At 41.2% G+C, this 25,809-nt stretch overlaps 1 protein-coding gene across 2 annotated transcripts in view; it reads right to left on the bottom strand.

Moving 5' to 3' along the window:
* LOC121401076 overlaps positions 1 to 25,809 on the bottom strand; it is a 69,450-nt gene that overhangs the window by 5,976 nt on the left and 37,665 nt on the right. The window contains exons 18-21 of one of the 2 annotated variants that reach the window (XM_041585446.1): positions 14,079 to 14,159; positions 5,633 to 5,742; positions 4,326 to 4,538; positions 1,553 to 1,982 (exon numbers count right to left, since the gene is read on the bottom strand). In XM_041585446.1, the coding sequence (XP_041441380.1) occupies positions 5,660 to 5,742; positions 14,079 to 14,159 (164 nt within the window). In that variant the 3' untranslated portion in view covers positions 1,553 to 1,982; positions 4,326 to 4,538; positions 5,633 to 5,659. Of the gene's footprint in view, positions 1 to 1,552; positions 1,983 to 4,325; positions 4,539 to 5,632; positions 5,743 to 14,078; positions 14,160 to 25,809 lie in introns of those variants that run through there. The other variant, XM_041585445.1, reaches the window with a different exon arrangement.

The raw sequence follows: 25,809 nt of genomic DNA, 5'->3' as shown, positions 1-25,809 counted from the left end.
CGAAATGCGGCCCTCAGCCTCCGTGGTGCGCTCCCGCAGTGCCTGCAGGTCTTGTCGCAGGAGGGAGGTATCCACCTTAATGGATTCCAGTTGCGCCGTTGTGCTTGTGTGCGAGCTGGTTATTGCTGCTAGGATTTCGGCATTCGAGGGCTCCAATACCGCCACCACCTGGCTTGCTATCGGCGGGTCATGTATTGTAGGCCCCGGTTCCTGATCCTCCACGCGGTCTGGCTCAGGGTGCGGGGTTTGTAGATATTTATCCATTTTCTGGGCTTGCTCCGATTTACCCCGTGGATTTAGTTTCCCCATCTTATTACCGCTTTGTAGGGGGGTAACTTTTACGGCCCCCACAGTCTCAGTGTCTTACAGGATTTTTTGGTTGTTGCGAGCTCCTGTCCACACGTCTGCTCACGCCGCCATCTTGGCCACACCTCTCCTGTGTCAGATTTTAATAGTTAAGTCAGCAACAACACCTTATTAACCCATTCATGGGAATTTAGGCAAAAAATTTATTGCTAGAAAACATTGGAGCTTAAAAGGTGTTTGGATGGTGAACTTTCCCTTTACCTAAGTTAAGTGAACTGAAAGTAAAGCAATTCTGTGAGTACAGGGGTCTCTCCCATAACCTAAATAGACCACATGTCTGTGCCACTAGCTATGAGGCTGAATAGAATTTCTGTGCAGATAACAAAATCTGACCTATGATTTATTGCTAATGCCCAGACAGATCTGGACTACCCACTGTCTTTACTCACATTTTTCTAACCACTTCTCACCACAGGGAACATGTGCAAGGCTAATGATAACTGCCACTGATTGTAAACTTGTTTCCAAAATCACCCACCAATTTTTAATTCCAAACGGGATGCTTAAACTGCAGCTTGAACAACGACCCCGTGACACTGCATCCTGACAAAGTATGAACAAAACAATCATGAGAACCAAATATTATAAAAAAAGCCACAATGTCTGCATTTTAAAATAGTTACGTAGTCCCAGAATCCTAATCCCAGTGCTCTTCATACACGTCATACATATCTATCTATAAGTAGGGATGCACCGAATCCAGGATTCGGTTCGGGATTCGGCCTTTTTCAGCAGGATTCGGATTAGCCCGGCCAATATGAATCCTAATTTGCATATGCAAATTAGGGATGGGGAGGAAATTCATGTGACTTTTTGTCACAAAACAAGGCAGTAAAAAATTAGGATTCGGTTTGGTATTCTTTCGCGAAAAATTCGGGGGGTTTGGCCAAATCCAAAATAGTGGATTCGGTGCATCCCTACTTCTAAGTCATTACTGTCATTTTTATAAACCTCATCTCCCTTTTATTTCATGTGCTGCTACAGGCATTGGATCTGTTATCCAGAATGCTGATTAACAGGTCTTTCTGTAATTTGAATATACACTTAAGCCTACTATAAAATCATGTAAACATTAAATAAACCCAATAGGCTGGTGTTGCTTCCAGTAAGGATTAATTATATCTTAGTTTGGATAAAGTACAAGCTGCTGTTTTATTATTACAGAGAAAAAGGAAATCATTTTTTAAAAATGTTCAATTATTTGAATAAAATAGAGTCTATGGGAGATGTCCGTACCGTAATTTGGAATTTAGGTAACAAAACAGGTAAGATAAACAGGTTTCCAGATAACAGATCCCATGCACGTATTACTGTTGGACTGCTACTGCCTAAATATTTTTCCTTCCTTCTTTCCACTGGACAGTTTATCTGATTTATCATCCGCAATCTCCCCTGAAGTGAGACAACCTGATCTGTTTGTGGACTTTCCTCATTTATGGCAAACTTGCAAAGGCGCCAGAGTTTTCATTCTACATATTCAAGTTTTTTTCTTTTTTTGTACCCTCTGCTTAATGTTCACAGGCTTCTTTAGTTTGTGATGAATGTCTTGTGGGCCAGGGGAAGATATGTCATGTAGTAGCTCCTCAGTCTTCATATTCAAATTGATTGAATTCATCCTGGTAAATTTTGAGATAAGCAAGATATAAAATATACTATATATGTGCAAAAGTGCACTCAGGGGTGCTGCACCCCGCTCCTCTCTTTAGTGTCAAAGAGGAGCTGCATCACTAGTGCACTGAGCATTATAGCACTCTCTCTGCATTATCGGAGCCACATTTCCAGTTTAATAAATGTAATTTATCTCTTAAAGTTACAGGAGGCGGCTTTTTTCTGCCCCTTGTAACTGGCCGCTCACTGCCTGCTGAGGCAAGGTTCTCTCATGGCAGGAGCGTCCCTGATAAATGATCTTGTTTAAAAGTGATAAGTAATTCAACTTATAGAATCAAACTGAGCAAAAGATCAAAAGATGGTCCAGTCCAAGGCTACCAAATGCCACATACCTCCCAACTGTCATGTTTATCGCAGGACTTTCCTTTTTTTGACAGCTCATCCAGCAGTCCCAGGTTTCTCTTTGATCTCTTGCACTCAACAGCCAGAAAAAGATAGAAAGTTTCTAACTTAACTGGCTTTTAGCAGAGAGGCCAAAATATGTGGCAGGTACACTTTGATACTTTTCTAACAATTAAAGATATGCAAAGAGACTATTGCAACTATTTAGGATAAACAGGTCTCTTGGGGAAACTGCAACTTTCAGCTTAAAGGACAATTCACCTTTATTATCAAAACTGTAATAACATAAAAACCACAGAAATGTGTTCAAACTTTCATAACCTGTCAAATTTTGTAAAATCAACATGGTAATTAGGAGCAAATCCTGTTGTCCCTCATTCTATTTCCAAAATGTTGGGAGGTATAATGCCATATGTTAACTTTATTTACACACACAGAGGTGCAGAGAAACATAGTGCAGTGTGTACGCTAACTTTTTACTTACAGCTGACTAATAAAGAAAGAAAATAAAAAATTACTTTGCATATCCAAAAAAATGGCATTGGTGGCCTGAATAATGTTTTTAAGGAGAACAAGTTTTAAGTTACCTGCATCCTGTCATGTGTTTATCTGTTCCTAGGTCTCCCTTGCATGGATTTAAAATGAGTACATTTTCAGTATAATATGCCCCTAAAATATTTTCTCTTGTGCATTTGTTCACCCAGAGAGGTGCAAGGGGTTCCTGGGAACAGGGCAAAACCTGGTGATGTGCCCTCGGGAGGTTTTTCACTATGGCTCTGGAAAACAATGCTTAGAAATGGTAATGGCCACTGCTTTAAATTAATTTACACACAGATCAAATGCAGTTCTTATACAAACTGATATTTGCAACAACATAAAGTATTTATGAAAGGCTGATCCAGCCAGGACTACAAGTGGAAATAATAAAGCTCCATACAACCAAGCAGGGCCCAATTAAAAAAATACTATAACTATAATACAGGCTTGACCATTCAAACCAAACTCTTTATATCCAAATTGTTATATTGCCCTACACATGAGCCCGGTGTATAGTTTATCTGCCTTATGGTAGGAAATGTATGGGGGAGTCCGGGTACCCAAAACATTTTTTACAGACTTTTGCAGCCTATCACTCCTTAAATATGCAAGAGTTTTTTGAGGAACTCCTACCTACTCTATTGCACTTCGCCTGGTCATCGGTGGTGAAGGCAAGTCTGGCGCAAGAGGTAACGCTCAGTAAAATCTTAGTCAATTTAGAGATGAGAAATCCGCCAGGCTTTAGAGTGCAACGTTGCACTACTCTCTAGCACTGTCTAGCACTACTGTCTTCGCTAGCTAAGTTAAGCCTGCGCTACGCTGGCGAAGTCACTTCGCCCTTTAGTTTGCCCCTATGGGTTCAACTGGTGGTGAAAACAATTGTACATTCCCCTATGAGTTTTACACTACACTATGGTGGATCATGGAACATTTTATGTTTTACCATTTTAACTGTAGTTCTGGTGCCTGAATGTCTCTGTAGCCCACACAGTGTTTACAATGCAGTAGTCTTTTGTAAGAAAATGTGTCATTTACAGCACAAAGTGGCTTCTGAGTGTCTCAACAATACACTTGCCACACTCAGAGGGTGCCTACAGCTCACCTATTGTAAATATGCACTAGAGAAAGGTGTCAACTTTGATATAAAATACCTGTTATTTTACATCACAATATATATATATATATATATATATATATATACACACGTGGTACAGGAGGCTCTTTATTAGCCTCATGATACCAACACAAGGGGGCTATTTACTAACAAACAAATTTTGATCTTTTCCACAAATCTTTTTTTTTTTCCGCTAAGAATTGTCAGAAAAACTCAACATTTTAAGAGGATTTCAAGGGATTCTTACATTTTAGTGCCTCATTCAGCGTAATTTAAAATTCCTTTAAGAAATTCTCACCCATAAATGCAGAGAAGCTCAGCGGAGCTCACAGTCGCCATCTTGCAGGTCCAAAAGGCTCAGATAATAAATCTTTCTGTGGATTAAGGGAGCTGGAGTTCAGTCTTGTTAGACAACGTGGATCAGATGACAATGGGGCATCTCCTTGAGTCACTTGCCAAATATATGTAACTGTCTCATCTGGATAAATGGGATATTCCATCAGTTGTTCCCCTTATTAAAACAAATTCATATTTAGGGTTACATTGAACCTAACAGGTTTCAGCTTTCGTATTTAATTATGGGGAAAGCCCCATTACAGTTGCTATAAATCACACAAGTATTACCCCTATAAGTTGCATCTACAATGTTAACAAAGGTAGAGGGTTCATAGTACAAATATTAATTTATTGCAACATCAAAATATTATACCACAAAAGGGGAGGCCTGTTTACAGTCTTAATTCTGGCAGTGAGAAAGCGTTTTTGGATTGATGAAACAAGCATTTCTTAACGGGGTTGCTCACCTTTAAATTAACTTTTATGTAGAGAGTGATATTCTGAGACAATTTGCATTTGTTATTTATTTTTATAAGTTGTGGTTTTTGACTTTTTATTCAGCAACTTTCCAGTTTGCAAGTTCAGCAATCCAGTTGCTAGGGTCCTAAATACCCTAGTAACCATACATTGATACTGGAATATGAATAGGAGAGGGACTGAATAGAAAGAGGAGTATTAAACAGTGGCCATAACAATAAATGTGTAGTTTTCAGGGGGATGTTCTTACGCTCTGCCTCTACCGCTCACCCTTAGGAGGTATCTCAAATCCACTAATTAAGGAGAGTCCTTCGAAGCAATACTGCTGTTTCAATTTTTATTCTTAGACTACCGACAACATGTTTCGGGCCTTGAGAAAGGGCACGCAAGGCCTGAAACATGTTGTGTGAATGGTTGTCTATGAATAAAAATCTAATCACAGCAGTATTGCTTCGAAGTGCTCTCCTTAATTATTGCATTGGAAATTAATGTGTAGTCTTACAAAACATTTGTTTTTTAGATGTGGTCAGTGATCCCTATTTGAAGGCTGGAAAGAGTCAGGCAAAAAATAATAGTAAAAAATAGAAATAATAATAAAAAATAATGAAGACCAATTGAAAAGTTGCTTAAAATCTATAACACACTAAAAGTAAAGGTGAACCATCCCTTTAATGTAAATTCTCCCTTCTAAAGGGATTTCTACTGGCACAGTTTGATGGGCCAACCAGAAAGTGATATAACCCAATCTTGGCCACCACCTGTATTACAGGATATACATCATTAATATCTTACCATACACAGATCCTGAATCCCCTTTGCTCAATGAAAAGGTACTGGGAATGTCTCTCCATGGCAGTGTCTCCACTTAGTGGGATCCAGGGATGCACCTATGGGTGGCCCCACTAGAAAACAAATGATTAATCCCACTGTTGCAGTAAAACAAATATAAAATATATAACTGGCAGAGAAGAAAAGTGCAAATACACAGTATTAATCAATTGCCCTGGGGAACCTGTGTGGCACAGTCCTTACTAAGCAAAGTCTCACACTGCACTCCTGTTTCATAAAGAGAGTCACAATTCCTTTCCCCAAGAGCTCTTAAAGGGGGTGTTCACCTTTAACTTTTAGTATGATATAGAGAGTGATATTCTGAGACAATTTGCAATTGGTGTTTATTCAATTATTTGTGGTTTTTGAGTTACGCTTTTTATTCAGCAGCTCTCCAGTTTGCCATGTCAGTAATATGGTTACTAGGATCTAAATTTCCCTAGAAGCCAGGCATTGATTTGAATAAGAGACTGGAATATGAATAAGGCCTGAACAGAAAGACAAGTAATAAAAAGTAGCAATAACCGTAAGGGGCACATTAACTATTGGTCGAATATCGAGGGTTAATTAACCCTCGATATTCGACTATCGAAGTTAAATCCTTCGACTTCGAAATATCGAAGTCAAAGGATTTACCACTATTCGCTCGATCGAAGGAATAATCGTTCGATCGAATGATTAAATCCTTGGAATCGAACGATTTTAATCCATCGATCGAACAAAATTCCTTCGATCAGAAATTTCCTAGAAAGCATATGGGGACCTTCCCCATAGGCTAACATTGATGCTCAGTAGGTTTTAGGTGGCGAAGTAGGAGGTCAAAGTTTTTTTTAAAGAGACAGTACTTCGACTATCGAATGTTTGAATAGTTGAACGATATTTATTTTGAATCGTTCAATTCAAAGGTCGAAGTAGCCAATTCGATGGTCGAAGTAGCCAAAAAAAACACATTCGATGGTCAAAGTAGCCAAAAAAACATTTGAAATTCTAAGTTTTTTTCCTTCTAATACTTCACTCGAGCCCCCAAGTGTGTTGCCTTACAAAGCATTTGTTCTTTAGATGTGAAAGCTGTTAAAGTGTAATAGAAAAAAGAAAGGAAAGCAAACCCTAGAAGGTGCACCTCCCCATCGTTGGAGCCGATGACTCAAAGAACCAATTAAAACTTAACTTTTATTAATAATTAAATAAAAACCAAAAGTCCAGAAAAATTTAAATAATTGTTAAGAACAGGGGGATAAACGGACTGTAATTAAGCCTTGAGGTAGAGAATAGACCAATCACAAGGTCTTGGGATAACCACGGGGCATGAATGGGGGTTAATAACCAATTTACTGAAACCAGTGTGAGATGTGTTGGACATATGATTTGGTAAGTGACATCAGATCACACAGACCTTTACCTGTACTACGGATAATGTTATTTATATGCTGACCTGTCCATGTAATAAGGTTTATATTGGTAAAACCAACAGGCCTTTTAAAAAACGCCTTTTGGGACATGTGTCCAGTATAAACAATGCACCAGAATGGATACAACATAATCGCAAATTGCCACCAGTCAGTCGTCATTTTTTGGAATTCCACAATAATTCTAGCACTAACCTTAGAGCCATGGGTCTTTATAGAGTTTCTCTTGGGATCAGAAGTGGAGACATAGAAACAGCATTATTGTCTAAAGAAAGTGAGTGGATTTTCCGGATGAAAGCTTTAGGTCCAATGGGACTTAATGAAAGTATTACAATGAACGTATTACAATTTACAGTTTAACCCTGCACACCATCTTACTGCCTCTCGAGTGTGATTGATAGTGCTCCCTAAATCTGTATTTATTTCTAAAGCTTTAAAGTGTCAGACAAACAGGACAAATAAATCAAAAATTATAAAAAAAAAATGATGAAGATTAGTTGAAAAGATGCTTAGAACTGATAATTATAAAACATACTAAAAGTTAACTTAAAGGTGAACCACCCCATTAACTTTCCCCAGGTAGTGCTAACTGCCCGAATACCTCTCCTGTTTGACAGAGTAGTTGCTCCCACGTAGCAGGCACACGGACAACACTTGTCTTCATCCAGGGAACACGCTGGAGTTTCAATACCTCCCTCAGTTAGACTCACCGGGACTCGGCTCGGCTCACCGGGACTCGGCTCCGCAGTGTCTCCACATTCTCAATCCAAGCACATGAAGTTTGCTTTAATCTTCAGGGCAAAGCTCCCAGCTCTATCTGCAGTGAAAATACAACAAACCTTTATTTTTCAGGGCACAGCTCCCAGCACTATACGCAATTCGAGCAAAACAAATACCCCTTTACTGGAATCAATCCAAAGGCTCCTGTCACATTCTCTCCACTTCATCTGAGCTCTAAACCCTCCATGGTTGAGCTCACAAGGCTTGGGGGACCTGGACCCCAAGACCTCCATGGGCCTCTCAATTCCTTAGGCCCCTACATCTTGTCTACAGTCCCAGCACTCCGGACCGGAGAGAAACCAGGAAGTAGACTGATACTGAGCACATGGCAGCTCAACTTTATGAAGAAATGGAGCAATACTGACACCTTCTGGCCAAATCAGGAATCTGCCAGAACACACTGCACTAGGGACAAAGGACTCACTCCCCCTCCTTTATCCAATTTAGGTACAACACTTAAGCTGGCCATAGACGCAAAGATTTGATTTTCGGCCGTGTGTGGAGTGTCCCGACATTTTTCGTGAGATGTGGATCGGTCGTTCAGTTGATCGGACAGGTTAGAAATTTTGTGACGGCTGCCGATAATATCTCTGTATGTATTGCCGATCTGACGATATCAGACCGTCACCAGCTTTTGTTGGACATAACTATTCAGTGCCGGTTGCAGAGACTCAGGGCTGCAGTAGTTTCAGATACCTGTGTGAAGGCACTTTATGGTATTGGGTGCCCATCTACCTTTCGTAGAGTACTTGGTGCTGAGCAGAGAGTCTGCAGAATACCTTGATTGTGAATGGGGAAATACTCTACAACTGTGTGTGTGTATGGGTGAAAGGCAGCTGGGGAAAAAAAATATACCGTATTTGTGCATGTGGCTATTTCCTGAGTGTTGGGGGATTCTTCGAGTTGTAGTGCAACAGTAGTCAGATGACAGGAGGCAGGTTTGGAATGCATGAGGTACAGGAGCTAGCGGTGCAATGAGTGACGAGAGCGTTGGAACCGGGCTGCATTCTGCATATTCCCCCTGGAGAGTTGCTCTTGCTTAAAATAGAGCCGTACTCTGTGCTGGGAATCCCTGTGCGCTAATAGCAGAGCCCCGTATCTAACAAGGGAATGAGTCAGACAGGCAGCCTGGACGCTGGCACCTAAAGCAAAGCGGTGAGCAGCGGGATTCTGAGGTGACCGTCTCTCCCACAGAAGCACGGTGAGCCTTGGCTTGGCACTGATATAATTGACATGGGCCGTGGAGCTTGTGAAGCGGGTGGTGGGAGAAAGCGGCTTGGGCAGGGATTGTGTGGGCTGTGGAGAAAGATGGTGGGAGAAATAGGATTGGGGTTGGTGTATTGGACTGGTCCCTTGCGTTTTTCTGTTTCTCATTGTCCTTGTCATAATCCGATCATTTGGCAATAGGGCCGAATGTTCGGATTACCCCGGTATAGTCCTGCCATTAGTGGCATATCTGGGAAAGATCTGCTCTTTTGGCTATATAGCCAAACAAGCGGATCTTAAAGTGTATGGCCATCTTTAACTGGCGACAGCAGGGGATTTCCGACCAAGTGGGATTTTCAGACCATAGGGGAATTTAACCCAAGGAATCACTGTTGAATGGAAGAGAGCAGCACAAAATCAATTTGTTGCAGGTGGGGAGCTTCCCCATTTATTTTTCACCATCAAAAAATCAACGTTTCGGGGGGGTTTTCACCCACCCTTCATCAGGATAAACACACAGTGCACACCATAACCTTATAAAGCCCATTAGGCCACACCCACCAACCACATGTTCCAAAGTTCCTGTATGGATCCAAATTGAGGCTTGGTACTCAGTCCTGTCCCACCCTCATATGAGGGTCCATTTTGTAGTGTCACGGAAAAGTAACGATTTTCTTCTCAATAAATCAATTCAAGAATGTCCGTGTCAAGCATCAGTTAAACATCAGTTAAACAAAATATCACAGTGCAGAAAGTAATGCACCCAGACTACAATGGTTTAAATGATTATATAACATCTTGTGGTATAATTACTCACAGCTAGCGGGGTTTTTTATCATTAGCTCTATCATTTCTCTTCACCCTCTGGCCAGTTTATCTGTGAAAAGTAAAACAGTGTTACAAACTTTTGAAAAATACATATTATAAGAAACAATTTAGACTGAAATGTTCATTAAGACATTTAGGATACAATGTTTCCAGATCCAGAAAGCCTCCCTCTTCAGTAAAGCTAATTTTTTATCAGTTACATTACTTGGAGACACCCAAACCTCTTCCAAAATTTGCCATCGTATTTGTGAAACTGTGTCTTTTCTCAAAAAAATGCTTAGCAAGGTTGGTCTCTTTTTTTACCTTATCCTTAATCTTATCGTCCTCCATTTTCTCTTCCGGCTTATAATTTCTTATGACACTTTTATGCTCGTTCAGTCTTAGCCTAAATGCCCTTTTTGTTTGCCCTATGTAGCCTAAGCCACAGGGGCATTTTAACAGGTAAATCACCCCTTCTGTATTACAAGTTGCAAAGCCTCTAAGTTTAATGGGATTCCCTCTGCTTGGATGGGTGCAGACTTCCCCCTTTATAATCCCATTGCAATGGCTACAATTCATACATGGAAATGTACCCACCCTTTTCGTTTGTTTTTTTGTAATTAGAGGGTTCCTAACATCTGTCCTGGTTAGATGATCACCAATACTTTTGCCTTTTTTGTAAGAGAATAATGGGACCTCAGTGAAAAGTTTCCCAAATGTTTTGTCATTCTGCAAAATGGGCCAATGTTTTTTTATCACCTTTTTAATCAGGGCACTACTTGCTCTCATAAACTGGCTTTTGGGGAGCCCCTTGACTGTGCCAATGGGATGGAAACTATCCCTCCGTAGCGTGTTGTTTCTATCCGTTGGTTTCTTGTATACATCTGTGATGAAATTCCCATCACAGAAAGTTACCTGTACACGCTACGGAGGGATAGTTTCCATCCCATTGGCACAGTCAAGGGGCTCCCCAAAAGCCAGTTTATGAGAGCAAGACACATAACGTCGTCGGATGACCTTTATAGAAACCAGGCAAAAGAATTGGTTGAAAAATTTACACAAAGGGGGTACGGTAAGGCAGAACTGGAAGGTTACACACAGAAAGTAGCGACCCTTAAAAGGGATGATTTACTTGAAAAGAAAAAAGACAAACAGAAAAACATAGGGATTCCTTGTGTTACAACCTATGGTCCCCATAGTGCCCTGATTAAAAAGGTGATAAAAAAACATTGGCCCATTTTGCAGAATGACAAAACATTTGGGAAACTTTTCACTGAGGTCCCATTATTCTCTTACAAAAAAGGCAAAAGTATTGGTGATCATCTAACCAGGACAGATGTTAGGAACCCTCTAATTACAAAAAAACAAACGAAAAGGGTGGGTACATTTCCATGTATGAATTGTAGCCATTGCAATGGGATTATAAAGGGGGAAGTCTGCACCCATCCAAGCAGAGGGAATCCCATTAAACTTAGAGGCTTTGCAACTTGCAATACAGAAGGGGTGATTTACCTGTTAAAATGCCCCTGTGGCTTAGGCTACATAGGGCAAACAAAAAGGGCATTTAGGCTAAGACTGAACGAGCATAAAAGTGTCATAAGAAATTATAAGCCGGAAGAGAAAATGGAGGACGATAAGATTAAGGATAAGGTAAAAAAAGAGACCATCCTTGCTAAGCATTTTTTTGAGAAAAGACACACAGTTTCACAAATACGATGGCAAATTTTGGAAGAGGTTTGGGTGTCTCCAAGTAATGTAACTGATAAAAAATTAGCTTTACTGAAGAGGGAGGCTTTCTGGATCTGGAAACTGGAAACATTGTATCCTAAAGGTCTTAATGAACATTTCAGTCTAAATTGTTTCTTATAATATGTATTTTTCAAAAGTTTGTAACACTGTTTTACTTTTCACAGATAAACTGGCCAGAGGGTGAAGAGAAATGATAGAGCTAATGATAAAAAACCCAGCTGGCTGTGAGTAATTATACCACAAGATGTTATATAATCATTTATACCATTGTAGTCTGGGTGCATTACTTTCTGCACTGTGATATTTTGTTTAACTGATGTTTAACTGATGCTTGACACGGACATTCTTGAATTGATTTATTGAGAAGAAAATCTTTACTTTTTCGTGACACTACAAAATGGACCCTCATATGAGGGTGGGACAGGACTGAGTACCAAGCCTCAATTTGGATCCATACAGGAACTTTGGAACATGTGGTTGGTGGGTGTGGCCTAATGGGCTTTATAAGGTTATGGTGTGCACTGTGTGTTTATCCTGATGAAGGGTGGGTGAAAACCCCCCCGAAACGTTGATTTTTTGGTGGTGAAAAAAAATGGGGAAGCTCCCCACCTGCAACAAATTGGTGTTGTGCTGCTCTCTTCCATTCAACAGTGATTACTATGATTGACGTGTGCCAACCGTCTAGAGAGTTTTTGCACCATCTAGCAGGAATTGTCATAGGAAAGGCGAGGGAAGTGCGGAAATCTACACATTTGGATATCTGTTCTCAACTTAACCCAAGGGCCACATTACCCTCTGATCGTGCACAAATGTGCGTGTCCATGTGCCATAACAGTGGGGAGGGCAGGGAGAGCAGCGGAGGGTAAGGGCAGGGGATAAAGGTAGGGGAGAGTGACAGTCAGGAAGGGAGGGAGGTGAGTACAACTGAGGGAGAATGATACCCAGGACTATGGATTGGCAGATCCTAGATAGTCCCCCTCCCTGCTTCCCCCCCCCCTTCATAGTTCATTACCCCTGAAAGTGTCCCAAATACTTTGCTCATGTATTGGTGCAGAGTAAGCGCAGCGGAGCTCATGGGTGTCATATTCCGAATCTTTGGTATTCTTTGGGTCCTCTTCCTTCACTTCAGCAATTAAAGGAGAACTAAACCCTAAAGTTAAAAATCCCTAACCCCCTACCCTACATAGACCCCCTTCCCTCCCCCCCCAGCCTAGCTGCTACTCTGGGCAAATGCCCCTATGTCTTAACTTAGCCCCCTGTGCAGATTCATCACTCTCTACATCATACTAAAAGTTATCTCAAAGATGAACAAACCCTTTAAGGGCAAGGTAGCAGACTGAAACAATGGGAAGGCATTAGGGGCACCTGCCAAGAATGTGAGGGGGTGGAGTACAATTCCAGAAAATATATTTACTGATGTAGGCACAGCAACACAGCAGCTCCATTAGCCAGGTGGTCTATGTCTGGCCCTAAAGTTTTCTTAAAAGAGGGGAATTGTGTGGTGGAACTGATTGGGTACAGAACGCTGTGTCAGTGGGCACAAGGCTGCCATAGGACAGCCAAGTACAGGGCCATGATGCGACCTGCATGAGAGGATATGGGTAGGGGACAAGTGGAGGATGTCTACTTACCTCCTACACTCATTAATAGAGCAACTACCTTTCCAGGTAGCTCTATATTCATGAAGCAAAATTGGGTCTCTGCACTCTGAAACAGAGCAACAGCTCTTTCTGTTATTTGGGTCTCCCCACCTTAAGTCTACGAGATCATCATGTAAACATTAAATAAACCCAATAGGCTGGTTTTGCTTCCAATAAGGATTAATTATATCTTAGTTTGGATTAAGGATGCACAGAATCCAGGATTCATTTCAGAATTCGGTAAAGATTCAGCCTTCTTTAGCAGAATTTGGATTCGGCTGAAACCAAGTGCCTGGCAAAACCAAATCTGTAGCCAAAAAAATCACATGGCTTTTCAGCATACAAACAAAGAAATCAAAAATGTTTTATAATGAAATATTTTATTGGGTTATAAAAACCCTACATAAAATAGAAGACAAAAGAAAGTAAAAAAACGAATTTAACTGCACAGTGGACATGCAGTTCTGCATCCCCCTCCTTTCCCTAATTTACATATGCAAATTATGGTTCTGATTTGGTTTGGTATTTGGCCACATCTTTCACAAAGGGTTAGGAATTTGGCTGAATCCTAAAATAGTGGACTCAGTGCATCCCTAGTTTGCATCAAGTACAAGCTATTGTTTTACTATTACAGAGATAAAGGAAATCATTGTTAAAAATTTGGATTATTTGAATAAAATGGAGTCTATTGGAAAAGGTCTTTTCGGTAATTTGTAGATTTCTGGATAAAGGGTTTCCAGATAAAGGATCCCATATCTGTACTTTGTTTATTAATCCAGTAGATACAATTTGTTTTAACAATGGTTTTAACAATGTTCTTACCTTTCTTTCTTTGTTTTGTTTCAGGGGACACACCGCATAACCTTTGTTGGAGATGCCACAAGGCATTGGATGCACCGATATCTGGAACACAATGTATAATGGGCTAACAGGAAACATCCCACAATGGCATTTAAAAATAAGTTAAGTTATTGCATTAGTATTGCAGTTTATTGATAAAATATTCACATAAGAGTTGGTACAGGTATGAGACCTGCTATCCAGAATGCTCGGGACCTGGGGTTTATAACCTTTTCATAATTTCCATACCTTAAGTCTTCTTAAAAATCATTTAAACAATAAATAAATCCAATAGTATGATTTTGCCTTTATAAAGGATTAATTATATATTAGCTGGAATCAAGGACATGGCATTATTGTGTTATTACAGAGAAATCCGAAGTTGGGTTCAGGGCGCCGAATACTTGCGAAGTTGCGCTAGCGTTACTGTGGCAATCAAAGCGAAGTTAAGTTAGCGTTGGCTAATTTGCATACGCCAGGAAGTTAAACGGACTTATATGTTGCAGCCAATACATTACACTACACAGGGAACCTTAATAAAGTAAACTAGAGTTGTTATATTGCTCTACACATGATCCCACTGTATAGTTTATGTGCCATATGTAAGGAAATGTAGGGGGGAAGCTGGTTATCCCAAAATAAAATTACAAACTTTTGCAGCCTATTACCCTGTAAAAAGTAAAAGACTCCATTTTCTGGGATTTCATCTATTTTTTTGGGAATTTCATCTATTTTTTGACCAGGTCCTATCTACTCTATTGCACTTTGCCTGGTCTGAGCTGGCGAAGGCAAGTCTGGCGCAAGAGGTAACGTTCAGTCAAATCCCAATCTTAGTGAATTAACGTAGTTACACTCATTCGCCAGAGCGCAACTTTGCCTGGCATTAGTGTGTGAAGTACCGCTAGAATCTATCTCCTTCGCTAGCGAAGTTACGCCAGCGCCTGTGAAGTTCCGAAATTACATCATTTTGTCGAATTTTCGCCAGCATTAGTCACTTCGCCTTTTAGTAAATTTCCCCCAATGAGTGAACAGTTTGGAGTGTCCTAACTGTACAACAGTTGTAGGACTATTTTATTTCTACTTTAGAGGTATTTCCTTTTTCTGGTGACATGACAGACGGATTGTATCACAGTTTTATTCAAATAAATGGAATAATAAAATCTTCCCTTTCATGAGTTTGGTTTTATTGCTGTTAATACTGAGGGAATTCCGGCTGTTGAAGCAGTTCCATCATTTGCTAGAGAATTCTAATCCAAATAATGTTGGGGGAATGCCATATTTAGTAAAACAGCACCAAACTGTGCTAAAAATTACTTTTTTGTAGCTGCCCTGGACACTGATACAGCTTGTATGACTCTTTGTTATGTTCCCATGGGACTTGAGATGCTGCAAGTCTCTGCCTAGTGCCAATAATAAAGACATTTTAAATGCAGTTTGGGGATCTGTCCTGTTACATAGTGTACTGGAAAGGTCCAGTGTGTGGTAAACTTAACCCTCATTCATCTAATCTAGTAGGGGGCATATTTATTAACATTGGAGACAAATATAACCAGTGATGTTGCCTATAGCAACCGATTAGATCTTTGCTTTTGTTTTGGAACTTGTACGTGACTGTTCAAAGCTAATGGCTAATTGGTTGCTATGGGCAACATCACTGGTGGAGTTTATCTCCAATGTTAATAAATATGCCTTTAATGAACAGTGTGCCATTAAAGGGGTGGTTCACCTTTAAATTAACTGTTATAGAATGGCTTATTCTATTACTTTATTTTAAGACATATTTGTCTTTTTTCTGATTCCCTCTGGTTTTCATTGACTCCATCTAAAAAACAAATGCTCTGTAGGGCTAGTGATGTGAGGGTCAGGTAAAACTCGACCCGCACCTGACCCTAACCTGCAAAATGTTGCCATTGTAGGACCTGCTCCTAATCTGTACCCACGTCTTCTCATTCTACTATGCTACTTCTGTGTGCGGATAAAAGGCAGGGAATGTTCAAGAGCAGAAGAGGAGTGTACTTCCTTAACCCTAACCTGAAATAGTTGGCCAAATTTCAACCCACCCAACTGGAGTTAAACCCACGGGTCACTGCGGATTCACTGCACATCACTACTGGACAGGACCGGACTGGGAGTAAAAAGCAGCCTAGGCAAAAAAAATCAAAGCAGTCTGGACAAAAAAAATCAAAGCAGCCCAGGCTTGGCCAGAGAAGAGGCACTTATGGGGTAATATGCTTTATTTACCAGTAGGTCTTTCCAGCTGACAGAAGCTCACCCATTCCGATTAGAAGAAAAGAGGAAGAATATTCTGAATAATATACATTATTCATATCAGTCTCTTTCCAAGTGGACCTTCGTTCTTATTTAAAAAGTAATTTGATCTGGCTGTGCTCTGTACCTTGCGGCCAAATAAAATCCAGTGTAAGGTGTTGAGCACAACATCGATGAGTACTGTACATTGCGGCACAGTCTGTATCATATGACATACGGCAGTAAGTACAGGGCCCTGCTGTGGACTGTGTAAATCAAGAATCCCTGACTTGAGCTTTTAAATGAGTTAAGGCAGTGATCCCCAACCAGCGGCTCATGTTGCTCTCCAACCTATTGGATGTTGCTCCCAGTGGTCTTATTTTTGAATTTCTGACATGAATGCAAGCTTAAGATGCACAAAATAATGGGTGCTGACAAACAGAGTCTCCTGTAGCCTCCCAGTTCACATAGAGACTACCAATAGCCAATCAAAGTCCATATTTGGCACCCCCAGGAACATTTTTGCATGCTTACGTTGCTCTCTAAATTCTTTTACATTCAAATTTGGCTCACATGTAAAAAAAAGGTTGGGGACCCCTGAGTTAAGGGATGGGTAGGGGACTGGTAGGAAGAGGCTGACAAGATTTTTACTGGAAGATCCTCTTGCATTAATTGGAGATATAGGGGATTATATAATTAAAGGCACCAAATTTTCAAAGGTCTAATCACCTATAGCAACCAATCAGCAGGTAGCATTTAATGTCACCTTTTTAAAAGCAAACTGGTTGCTACAGGTCACCACACTTGTGCAAACTTTGTGCCTTTTGTTACATATGGGGGTTATTGTGCAGCATTCTTTATGGTTGTTAGACAATAGCTCCCAATATGCTGGAGAATCTTGAAAGTTATAGTCCAGCCAGTCATGCAATCTGTAAAAATAAAGTATATAGACACTGAAGTAATATATTATTATTGTCAAACACACACCATATTATAATAAATTGAACCTACTTATTGCATCAGACTATACAGTTTTGTGTAGCTTCTCAGCATTTTAAAGGAAACCTATGCTCCTCAAACAATGTAGGTCTCTATAAAAGTATATTGCATAAAACAGCTCATATGTAAAACCCTGCTTGATGTAAATAAACCATTTTCATAATGATATACTTTTTTAGTAGTACTATATGTGCCATTGGGTAATCATAAATAGAAAACTGCCATATTGAAAAATAAGGGCTGCCCCCTGGGATCGTATGATTCACGGTGCACACAAACAAACTATACATGTTAGGTCACATGAGCCAATTATAAGACAGAGTTCTGTTCTGCTTCCACACTTCTTCCTGTTTCAGTTAGAGCTGTAGTATTTATGGTCAGGTGATTTCTGAGGCAGCACACAGACCATCACAAAATGGTGGTTCAAGGCAAGATATGTAAAAGGGCAATGTTTACTTAAAGGAGAAGGAAAGGCTTGGTGCACTTGGGTTGTGTATTATAAAGAAATAATACAGAAAGCAAATGATTCAAAAACTATAAAAAAATGAAGTCCAATTGAAAAGTTGCGTAGAATTAGACATTCTATAACATACTAAAAGTTAACTTAAATGTGAACCACCCTTAAAGTCAATTTCTATAGTGCACTGGAGGCCTCAATGGGGCAGCTTTATGTTTGGCTTTAGTGTCCCTAAACCTTCCTGATCTGTTTATTAGAGTTGCAGTATAGGAATCTATATCCCTAAAACTGTTTCTCCAACCCCTGACTGTCATGTGACTTTGCTGGCAAACTGAGTTTACGAATGATGCAAATTTAGCTGTGAATGTGCAAATTAGGGTGCTGACGCCTGTTTTTTTCTGGTTGTTTGTTATGTTTGCTTGTTTTCACCCAGCATACATACAGTTGCAGGTATAATTTAGTCCCTGTGTAAAATATATAATAAAGAAGTATAATGAAGTGAGTGTAGGACTGGCCAGACCAGGGATGACTTTGACATATTTGGCCAGTTTGAATATACAGGTGTGGGATCCGTTATCTGGAAACAGGTCATCCAGAAAGTTCCAAATTACAGGAAGGCAGTCTCCATTATATTACAATAAGTCACATTTTTAACAATGGTTTCCTTTTCTTAACAGTACCGTGTACTTGACCCTAACTTAGATGTAATAGATCGGTATAGGAGGCAAAAAAAACAATTTTCTTTAGTAGAATTGAGGTATGGAGAGCCAAATAAACGGAAAGACCGTTATTGACTGTATTGCAATATATGGACAAAATAATTCCTGTTTTAATATATTGATAATTGGCTGAATGCAAAAGAACTTTAGGGGTAAATTTACTAAGCGGTGAAAATTCACAGTCATCGCAACACTTTGCCAGGCGAAAATTCGGTCACATTTAAAGTTGTGTCCAGGGCGCCAAACGCTGGCTAATTTTCTGTAGCGTTATTTCGGCAAAGCAAGCAAATCCTAGTGCAACTTCGTTAGAGGTCTTCGGTCAGGCTAATCTGCATACGGCGGGACATTTAAGGTTGAATAGACGTATATATATGTTGCAGCAAATACATTACACAAGTCCAACAATTAGTAAATTAAGGATAACTTGTAAGAGGGCACACTTAATATCTTAATGTGACAATTTGTAAGGGTCAATGAATATACTGTATATATGTATAATGAGTGTATATATAATCACACACTCTCCCTACCCCTTTACACTTAAAGGAGAACTAAACCCTAAGAATTAATATGGTGAAAATTGCCATATTTTCTATATTGAACCAGCCTAAAGTTTCGGCTTCTCAATAGCAGCAATGATCCAGGACTTCAAACACAGGGGGATCACCATCTTGGAAGTGTCTGTGACACTCACATGCTCAGTAGGCTCTGAGCAGCTGTTGAGAAGCTAAGCTTAGGGGTTGTCGCAAAATATCCAGCAGAAAATGAGTATTCAACCTAACCTACTATGTTACTATGTAAATCACTAATAAAACGGGGGCGTGGCCTGCAGCTTGATGTGAGCAGTCGCACTTGTTGAGAGCTCCGGTGCCCAAACTCCTGAATTTACCTGACAGATCCGCATTCGACTGATACAGTGGAGCACCCCTGGGATCAACTACCTCCCAGACATCTGATGGGCCAAAACCGAGCTCAAAAACGGGCCTCTGAGGCGGCGGCGAAGCTGGGAAAATTTGCCAGAGACGGCAAGTCTGCGCAAGATGGCGCCTCTCCCTCTCGGCCTAGTTCCCCGGACCCAGATGACCCTGCATCGCAGTCGGAACGGGCTGAGCCTACGCTCTCGGATTTGTTGGCGGAGATCCGATCCACGAGAGAAACATGTGCTTCCCTGATTACCGCTACGACGGAAGAGATCAAGGTAGATCTTTCTATCATTAAACATGATATGCAGAAATCAGGGAGCGCGCCAAGATGGCGGAGCAGCGGATTAGCATGCTGGAAGATACTTGCCTGCCATTGCCTAACACGGTGCAGCAGCTACAACAGTCTCTGAAACAGGCCCAGCTTAAAGCTGATAATATGGAGAATAGGCTCCGCCGAAATAACCTACGATTTGTGGGTTTTCCAGAGGGAGCGGAGGGGGACAGTCCGGAAACCTTCCTGGAACTATGGCTTAAAGATACCTTTGGGACTCACAATCTCTCCACGACATTCGCCATAGAGAGGGCCCATAGGGTCCCTACTAGACGCGGGCCTCCAGGTACTCCTGCGCGACCACTAATTGTACGCCTGCTGAATGCGAGGGATCGTGACAAATTTTTGAAATTGGCTAGAGAGAAAGGCAGCATTACATATCAAGCCAGCAATGTGTCTATTTATGCGGATTTCTCAGCGGAAATACAAAAGCAGAGAGCCCAATTTGCTGAAAGCAAGAGGAGATTGAGGGCGCTCAATTTACAGTATGCCATGATGTACCCGCACGTATGAGGATCTCCGTTGATGGAATTACCCCACTTTTTACCTCCCCACGAGACCTCAACGACTGGCTTGATCGCAACGGGCGCAGGGGTGACCCGGATCACCCGGATCCACAGTAACTGGCCCTGGAGGTGGTTTTCTTGTTGGAGCCCTGTCCTCGCTTTGTCCATGGGTTTCCTTTATGTGGCGGCCCTGCATTCCGGATATCTTTTGCGCCACCACTTTGTGTTGGGCCTCGGATTCAAGCACGGGACTGGTAGTAAGGGCCGCTAAGGCATATTTTACCCCCTTACTTGTCGTTTGGGCAGTTGGCTATTTGATTTTCATGGGGGTGTATTATGCTGTTGACACTTTTGCGTATGTGGACATTATGTCTCTGGACTTGGACGGAGGGCACGTTTGGGAGCTGTTCAATGGCTATACTTTTAGCTCGTTTTTACGTTTCCCTGTTTTGGCCACCCCGGAGTGACCTCTCACTTAGGTTATGGGTAACATTCTACCTACTGTTGGGGAATCTGGGTAGAAAGGGAGGGTTAGGGGACAGATTATGGGATTTTTTTGTAACAGTTTCTTCTATGCACAGAACATGGTTCAGGGAGGTTGATGTCGACAACAATGCAGATACGCAAATTTTGTTACCAGGGAGATTAAAAGCCACCATGACCTTTGACCCTAGTTAGTTGGAATGTGCGGGGTATGAATCATCCCATTAAAGACGGCTGGTTACTGACTACCTGAAACGTAGGGGTGTGGGCATTGGCTCTTTTACAGGAAACGCATTTGACCGGTAGTAAAATACTTTCTCTTAAAAACCCTGGGTAGGCCTCCACTTCCATGCAACCTATAGTACGCACTCTTCAGGTGTGGGCGACTCTGGTGGCCAAACACGTCCCTTTTCAGCTACTGGGAGTCCAATCAGATGCTAAGGGGAGATACATTTTTCTGGCATGCTAAGGTTTATTCATCAGGAGTATATCATTGCCATGTGTACATCCCGCCTCCTTATGATCCTACTTGTGTCAGACAACTTATTCAATTTATGGCCCAACACCCCCATGCACGGGTTATCGCAGCTGGGGATTTTAACTCCCTGCTTGATACTGATCTGGACAGGCTGCGAATCCGCCCACATAGTACTGTAGATACCAGCTCTAACTTAGCTGCCCTGATGAGAGGTGTGGGGCTTACTGAAGTATGGAGGCACCTTCATCCACACGATAGACAGTATTCCTGTTTTTCGACATCACACTTAGTGCTATCCAGAATAGACTTTGCTTTTGTGAACGATACTTCTCTTGCTTCTGTGCAGAGAGCAGCATACCTTCCTAGGGGTATAACAGATCATGCTCCCTTAGAGCTTACTCTTAGTGTAGGTGTTGTACAGCCGCAGAATAGGTGGGCACTAAACCCAGTTTGGTTAAAAATCCTTGACAATGAATAAGGAGCACGAGGTAATGCTCAAGGAATTTTTCCAAACTCAAATGCTGACACTGGAAGGACCTGAATGTATTATGGGATTCTTTTAAAGCGTACTTACGAGGCCAGCTAAATAATGAGATTATAGGGTATAAGAAGCAGTCTAGACAACAACAAACCCAACTAGAGAGTGATATAGTACGTGCTGAAGCCCAACTTGCTGTCTCCCCTACCCCTTTGCAATACACCTGCTTAAAACAACTTCAGGACAGCTATTCGCAGCATATGTGGGAAAGGTCGCAGCATAGGCACCTGTTTACCAAAGCCAGGGTGTTGGAGCAGGGGGAGAGAGCAGGTAGAATGTTAGCACTGCTTACGAGAGAACAGACTTCCCCCCCCAGTAATTACTCATATCAGAAAGACTGCAACTGAGTTGTCGTCAGACCCAGAGGAGATTAAGCGATTGATAGCTCATTACTATGCTAACTTGTACAGCTCTAAATTACCTGATGGGTGCCTGGTGGTGGATGAGTTTTTACAATCCCTGAGATTTCAGCCTAACTGAGGAATTTAGGAATTCCTAGATCAGCCATTGACGGTAGTTGAGATTGTGGAGGCTATAGAGTCGTTTCCAGTGGGTAAAGCTCCTGGCGCGACGGGTTGCCCATAGAAATTTATAAAAAGACATGCTGCCACTTTGGCTCTCCTCTTCCAAAAAACATATGGGTTGCTCTCCAAAAAAAACTGCTCCCGGCATCTATGTATGAAGCCACCATCATACTCCTCCCTAAACCAGGCAAGGACTTAACAAGCCCAGACTCCTATAGGCCTATATCTCTTCTCACGGCTGACGTTAACGATATTGGCCAAGGTCTTGGCCAGGCGACTTGCGCAAGTTATCCCACATATGGTCACTGAGGATCAAACGGGGTTTATCCCGGGGAAAACAACAGCTCATAATGTTAGAAGGCTCATGCTTAATCTCACTATTGACCACTCTAACTCGGGCCAGAGAGCGATTTGCAGCCTTAGATGTAGCAAAAGCATTTGACACGGTGCAATGGGCATATTTATGGAAAGTAATGAAGGCCTTTGGTATTGGTCCATATTTTACTTCGCTTACTCAAATTCTGTACGGGGCCCCTACTGCTTCACTACGAGTTAATTCCTCTCAGACCGACAGTTTTACCCTATCCAGAGGCACCCGTCAGGGGTGCCCTCTGTCGCCCCTGCTCTTTGCCCTTGCAATTGAGCCATTGGGACTGGCAATTCGGCAGAACCCGCATATCAAGGGGCTCCTGACAGGAAAGCGGGAGGAAAAAGTTCAGATGTATGAGGATGATACTCTAGTGTACCTGGGTGACACCTTGGGTTTCTCTTGAAGCACTATTAATACTTACTAACAAATTTGGGGAGGTCTCGCCTGCAAACCAACCCGGCTAAATCGTCCTTATTTTTGATTTGATCCTGGAGGAGCCTTACTTCTACACCATTGGCCACTACAACTAGCCTTCACTTTACTGTTAGCCGGTTCAGGTGCCTGACCATTATCGACTTATTATGAGTACCACATTCCCCTCTCTACGTGGGCTCGTGTAAATTTAGTCTGGAAGCACTCCCACTGACCGAAGGCCTATACCAAATATTAAATGTAATAGCACCCAAAATATTGTAGTGTGTGTGTGCAGGGAATTAAAATAGCAAAGGCCTTTTTTACGACACTAGCCAGACTTTTAGGTGTTTATTGGCGGTAACTCTGAGTGACTCTCCACTGCAACCTCATTAGGCGAAAGACTTGGGAATGGCTTACCAGGACATGCAACTTTTACTATCTGCATTCAATTGTCTCAGGTTTGGACCCTTAGATACTCCCGGCAATAATGAGGCGCTGTATCAGCTATGCAAGAATTTGCAACGGAACTACCCCCAATACATGGTTTTGGAAGCCGGGCCTGGGGGCTTAGGCCCAGATTACCAACCATATTAATAGCCCAGAGGTATCTTCTACCTTAGCGAATCAAACTATTAAAGCGACTCTTTGGCCCGCTTTCTCCGCTTATGGTATAACAAAAAAACTTGCCCTCTTGATATGCTTCAACCCCACCTAATTCCTGGTTTGGAATGGCATTTAGCCCTTGGGAGCAGATCTGGAGTGACAGTATAGCTTCCTTTGCCAACTTGAAAAGACGTCTTTCACTGCTCTTCGCCAATGTTTACCTACTTTAAAATCCGGAGAGCAGTTAACATTCCTTACTTTAGGTCCACTCAGTTGGTCTGTGTCTCAGTCTTGGTGTTCAGCAGGAACAGCTGTCACAAAATACATCGTTTTATAAAGCCCTCCTGTCGCCCATAGTTAGAGGTCGCCCTTGAAGGTCAGAGATAGATGTGGAACGATGTAGCAGATAACTGTATGAGCAATGATCAGGTGCTTCTGACCCCTCTGTTAAATCTCTCCATATATAAGTACAGGACTGCTTCAATTTATTTTATTCTAGGACTAACTATACCAAGAACTCTGCTACACAATTGACTCCAGGATTTTCCTATGTGGTGAGGTGTGTAATCAGGATGGAGGGGACGTTCATTACACACCTTCTGCGTTCTGTCAATAATAAAAACATACTGCTACATACCAAGGAGGAATTACTAAACTGTGGTACCTTCTGGGATGGATCATCCGTGCAGTTAGCCCGCCCAGCCAAAATTGTTATCAGTGATTGTTCCGCCGTAGGCTTATTGCACAACACTGGAAAGATAGGAGCCTCCACCTCCCTGAATGGGAAAATCTATTCAAGATCAGGCCGTAGACATTTGATTGACTAGGAAAATGGTACGTCACAACATCTTTCGCTTGCATTGTGGATATTGAGAATGCCTAGCTCTTCCGTGTATGACATATATGTTTTCTCACTGTTTACTTGATTCCTTTATGTATTTCTTGGTTATGTACTTACAGCTTGATGTCCTGCTGAACTTGTACGTTTGTGATCCATTGTTGTACCTGCTATTGTTGCTTCAAATAAATCTTACCTGAACTAAAAAAAAAAAAATCATGATTAAACCTTTACTTTTATGTTAACCCACAGTTACAAATCATTTGTTACTCTACACACAAATCTCACACTACAACAATCTTCCCCCAAGCTTATCTTGCCTTACATCAGAAATCTTGTGACATGGAAGAGATGACTCCTATACATAAATACTTACCCAATCCTATTAGGAGACAGGACAGCACTGGACTCTCTACCTGCAGACAAAACAAAAATAGTTAGTTTAAATAAATACAATCCACAGAAGTATAATAGATTCAAGATTAATGTGCATCAGGAATTAGAAATTACATCTCCCGAGACTAGATGTCATCATATGATCGAATTTTCTTTAATACGATTTCTGCCAATACAATACATGTAAGGATGGACCTCTTATCCAATATCAGACTGGGGTTTTTTTAGAAAATGGCTCTTTCTGTAATTTCTGAGTCTTCATACATTAAGTCTACTAGAAAGCATCGTAAACATTAAATAAACCCAAAAGGTTGGATTGCCTCCAAAAAGGATTAAATTAATATCTTAGTTTGATCATGTACAAACTACAGAAATTTTATTTACAGAGAAAAAGGAAATCTGGATTATTTGGTTAAAAATGTAGTCCTATGGGGACACACTTTACATGAATCAGAATATCTTGGTATGGGTTTCTGGATAATGGTTCCTATACCTTTCGCAAATCGTTCTAGCCTTCCTCGTCTTATTCTCCCCTTTTCTCATTCTCCTTCATTCCATCTTTAACCAGGCATAGAAACATGTTTTTTATTAACAACTATATGATACTAATGCTTTACCACCGTATAAAAATGTTTGCTTTAACGATTAATTACAAAAAATAATAAAAAGGAAAGTGAATAGCCAGCAATTAATGATGTTGAATCTATATGCACACATCTTGTCTGACTTCTTGGAACATGCTGGTATTGGTAGTACCTCTGCACATTAACAAAACCACTTGGATGGAACACAAATTTGCACACACGTCTGTTCATTATTGATTGGAACTATGTTCTACATGAACGTGTGTAGTTGCTGAACTTCTAGGCAGATACTTTGGGTGCAAC

This window comes from Xenopus laevis, chromosome 3L, assembly GCF_017654675.1.
Source record: "Xenopus laevis strain J_2021 chromosome 3L, Xenopus_laevis_v10.1, whole genome shotgun sequence".
In the NCBI taxonomy this organism is placed as follows: Eukaryota; Metazoa; Chordata; class Amphibia; order Anura; family Pipidae; genus Xenopus; species Xenopus laevis.
The sequence above is the reverse complement of the archived record's forward strand: the minus strand, read 5'-3'. Positions and strand labels throughout refer to the sequence as shown.